Below are 3,955 nucleotides of genomic sequence, written 5' to 3'. Positions count from 1 at the left end.
TGGGCTGATGATTAAGATATTTTCCACCCATGTTGGCTACTTTATATTCACCCAACCCTAATAATGTGGGACGTTACCTTTAATGATGTCACAGCTACTTCAACCCCCCCCCCCAGATTTATGTGTGCAAACTGCAATATATCCATCAGTTGTGGCTTGAAATATAAAGTTGTATGTTCAGGAACAATAGTTACTCAAGTAGTATTCAGATTTTAAAATATTTAACATTACTTAGCCAGACCTTTCCTTCAAACCCAGGCCAGCCATGGCATTGCTGGCTGCAAAGCTTCTTATATTTTTGTCTCTCTTTAGGGGCACACCTGTTTCAGCTGCTACTCTGGATAGCTGTGTTTTCTTGGGAGAAGAGGAGAAAAACAGTCTGTATGAAGATGGTGATGTAGTTATTGGGGGCTTATTCCCTCTACACTACAGCCCTGTGCCTTCTCTTCTAACATACAAAGCAAAACCAACCCCCAATATGTATAAGTAGTAAGTGATTATTTGAATGCGTGCAGCAGTTCTGAATTTGTGTAATATACACAGTTTCCATTTAGATTGTGACTTTTCTTACCGGATTTGTGTTTATAATATTGTACATTTTTCTGCTGTGTGATGAACTGCTTTCACTTCTGTACAGTTTCAGCTCTCGTGCCTTGCGTTGGATGCAAACCATGACTTTTGCAATCACAGAGATCAATCAGCGCATTGACCTCCTGCCACAGCTCAAGCTGGGTTTTCACATTCGTGACAGCTGTGATGACATACCTGTGTCTCTGAGAGCATTGCTGCTGTTGGTGAACGGCCAGCCAGCGAGCGGCTCCAGAGCCGAGAGTGTTGACAGAGGCGAAGGTGTAGAAAGAAACGTGAATGATTCAAATTTAGGCTGCGCAGCTGTACACAGAACCATGTCCCCTATTATCATAGGAGATGCTGCCTCTGGGGTGTCTATGGCTCTGCTAAGAAGCCTGGGTTCTTTCCATATCCCTCTGGTAAGACACCCTGACTGTCTGAGCACTTTTGTTGTCATGATGTTGGTATTTTTTACCAGGTTAAATCAGTTGTCTTCATATTAATGAAATCCCATACTGCTGCAAAGTTGATGCTTTCCCCCCATTAATGAGCTAAGAAAAAAAAACCTGTTTAGGCTTTGTGATAACCCAAAAGGTTTTTTAAAGGTCAGATGCAGAGTTTTGGCACCACTGAATGCATGTAGAAAGGAGGGTATTGTTTGGTAGAATTTGATGCTTGTTCAACAGCCTTTTCAGTGAGCCAGAAGGGTAACTATTGTTTGCTGTAATACTAGGTGAGCTATTTCGCATCCTGCAGCTGTCTGAGTAACCAAAAGGAGTTCCCCACATTCATGCGCACAATGCCCAGTGACACCTTCCAGATCAAAGCCCTGGCCCACCTGGTTAGCTATTTTGGCTGGAGCTGGGTTGGAGTCATTGGTGTGGAGTCTGACTATGCTCGCTTTGCAATCCAGCTTTTCCTCCAGGAGTCAGTGAAGTACAGTGTGTGTGCTGCCTACACTCATTTCTACCCTATAGTCCTGAGCCAGCAGGCTCTAAATGAGCTAATGGATGTTATTGAGGTATTTCTCCCTCACTGCAAATTTCTCATACAGAGAATAGACATAGAGGGTGCAGACACAAATTCTGAAACTTATATTTTGTGTCATTGATGGTATTAATTCTGCATTTACATCTCTAACCACAGACAACAAAATCTATCATTTACATTAAAATTAGACTGATAAAGTATGCAAAAACTATAACGCTTAAATATATTTGTAATCACTTAAGATTGATTCTTGAAACAGAACCACTATCCTTTGCTGCTTTATCTTTTATGTGATGTTGAGTTGTAATGTTTTGAATTAGAATAATACAAAAAACTGTCACAACAGTAAGACTTTAGGCTTCCAGACCTGAATACTGCAGCACTAAAGACTGTGTCCTGAAAAGTTATCATAAAGTTATTTCAGTGCTTCTATGACAGTTTATCAACTGCAGAATTGAAGAATACCAAGCTGATACACTGGGGTGCATTGTCATGCAGCCTTTTTGGCAATGTGTGTACATGTAGCTTGTTCATATACATTATTTGGTGCTGCATTTTAGTGCTGCAGTCTATATATCTACATTGAGTGCTTGAATATATATCATATTTTATATAATGTAGATGAGGTCTATCACATCATCACTCAATTTAAAGGTCTTCAGACTGTTTTAACTTATAAGTTAGGAAAGGCAAGTTTATTTATATAGCACATTCTGGTCAGGACCAGATCCATGAATGGTACTAATAAAGGGGGGTGAGCTTGTGTATGGAGCTTTGTGCATCAGCACGTCTCACCCATGGGATTAAAATATGTTGAGAACTTTAATATATTTTGAAACTGTAAAGACCTCTTTAAACTTGATGGGGTTCATTCAGACATTACTGTGTCCAGGCTATTCAGTGCTAACCTGTGTCATGCAACTGCCATGGCATTCCCAAACATTATAAGCACTAAAGACAACGCATACAGGCAGAAGTCTGCATCTCTCCTGCCTTATAGGACCTTCTTCTCACCCCTGGCATTCAGAGGATGTGGCCACAGCAGGACCTTTAAACCTCATGTCACACCAAACTGATGGTCAGTAATCGGCCACTGTCAGGCCATTTGTGAGCATATGAGCTCTTTTTCACACATGACCCCTTGGTAGGTGAGACTAATTGCAGGCTAAATATTATTTTTAAATAAAAAATTTAAGTGGCACAAAGAAGTCAAAGTCTTTATAATCTTTTTTCCTTTCTTCCTCAGCTTATCCATTACATGAAACAAGCTAATTTTTATGCACTGGGAGAGAAAGTCATCATGGATCAAAATGGTGACCCTAGTGCTTATTATGATCTCATGAACTGGCAGAAGAGGCCTGATGGTTCAGTGCATTTGGTTAAAGTAGGCTTCTATGATGCCTCGTCGCCTACCAGGCATGGCCTGGTCATAAATGACTCAGTGATCCAGTGGCCTGTTGGGAAGCAGGTGTGTTCTTTGCAAACAGGCTTGAGACCATGTTCACCTCTTAGACTGCTGTATGCACTGCTGATCAACACATCTGCCAAGTTGTTGTTATTAGTGTGCAATATGCTTTGTTGTTAAACTAACAATAGAAAATGTCAACTTCAAATAGAACCTACTCAAGATGACATCAATTGTATATGAATGCCGTGAATATAAACCTTATTAATTACTCAGTACTGTGATAATTTCTAATTAAAGTGTTCCATGTTGATAGCTACATTTATGACTAGGCCGTAGCTGTGTGATTACAGAGTAAAATTCTAGAGTAAAATATGAAGCCATTAATTATATTGCAGTACAGCTCTTAATGTTCTAAAATATTTAAAATATGTCACATTACAGTTAAAGATGCAGTAATTATGTTTCTAAGAGATATAATATTTTGTTAGTGGGTATTGTATAATGTTAATAATTATGGTGCTACATCTCACAAAGGCATGAGCATTTCTTTGTTGATCATCTGGTGATCATAAGAGTTCAGAATTTGTGTAACAGTTACCCCATTTGTGTAACCCTGTTAATGACTTATTAGGAATTGTATTTGCTGTAAAACACCTTTTTTGTCACATTAGATTCAGTTTTACTTTTAGTCTGTATCTGAAATAGAAGCTCCAGAAACCAGTCACAGAACTGCATAGTCATATTGATTGAAATCAGTGCTTTTCTGAGTGGCTGAACTTTGCCTCTCAGGCATCTGGGTCTGTATGCAGCAAAAGTTGTCCTCCAGGTTCCCGCATCACCAGGAGAAAGGGGGAACCCATCTGCTGTTTTGACTGTGTCCCCTGTGCTGAGGGAGAAGTTAGTAATATGACTGGTGTGTTGACGGTCTAATATTACCCCTTCACTCCTGTTATCCAAATAGAAATTGACCTGATTGTACCTCACTGT

General features: G+C 39.7%; 1 protein-coding gene across 1 annotated transcript; it reads left to right on the top strand.

The window, feature by feature from the left end:
• Positions 1-265: 265 nt before the first annotated feature.
• On the top strand, positions 266-3,028 carry LOC109953673 (vomeronasal type-2 receptor 1-like; the record flags this gene model as incomplete). The annotated part of the gene is made up of 4 exons (XM_020589143.1): positions 266-486; positions 638-989; positions 1,304-1,591; positions 2,807-3,028. Coding segments are annotated over exons 1-4 (1,083 nt in total), but the record flags the coding sequence as incomplete, so codon positions are not given.
• Positions 3,029-3,955: the final 927 nt, after the last annotated feature.

This window comes from Monopterus albus, unplaced genomic scaffold (assembly GCF_001952655.1).
Source record: "Monopterus albus unplaced genomic scaffold, M_albus_1.0 scaffold979.1, whole genome shotgun sequence".
In the NCBI taxonomy this organism is placed as follows: domain Eukaryota; kingdom Metazoa; phylum Chordata; class Actinopteri; order Synbranchiformes; family Synbranchidae; genus Monopterus; species Monopterus albus.
This window is presented reverse-complemented; position numbering and strand designations above follow the sequence as displayed.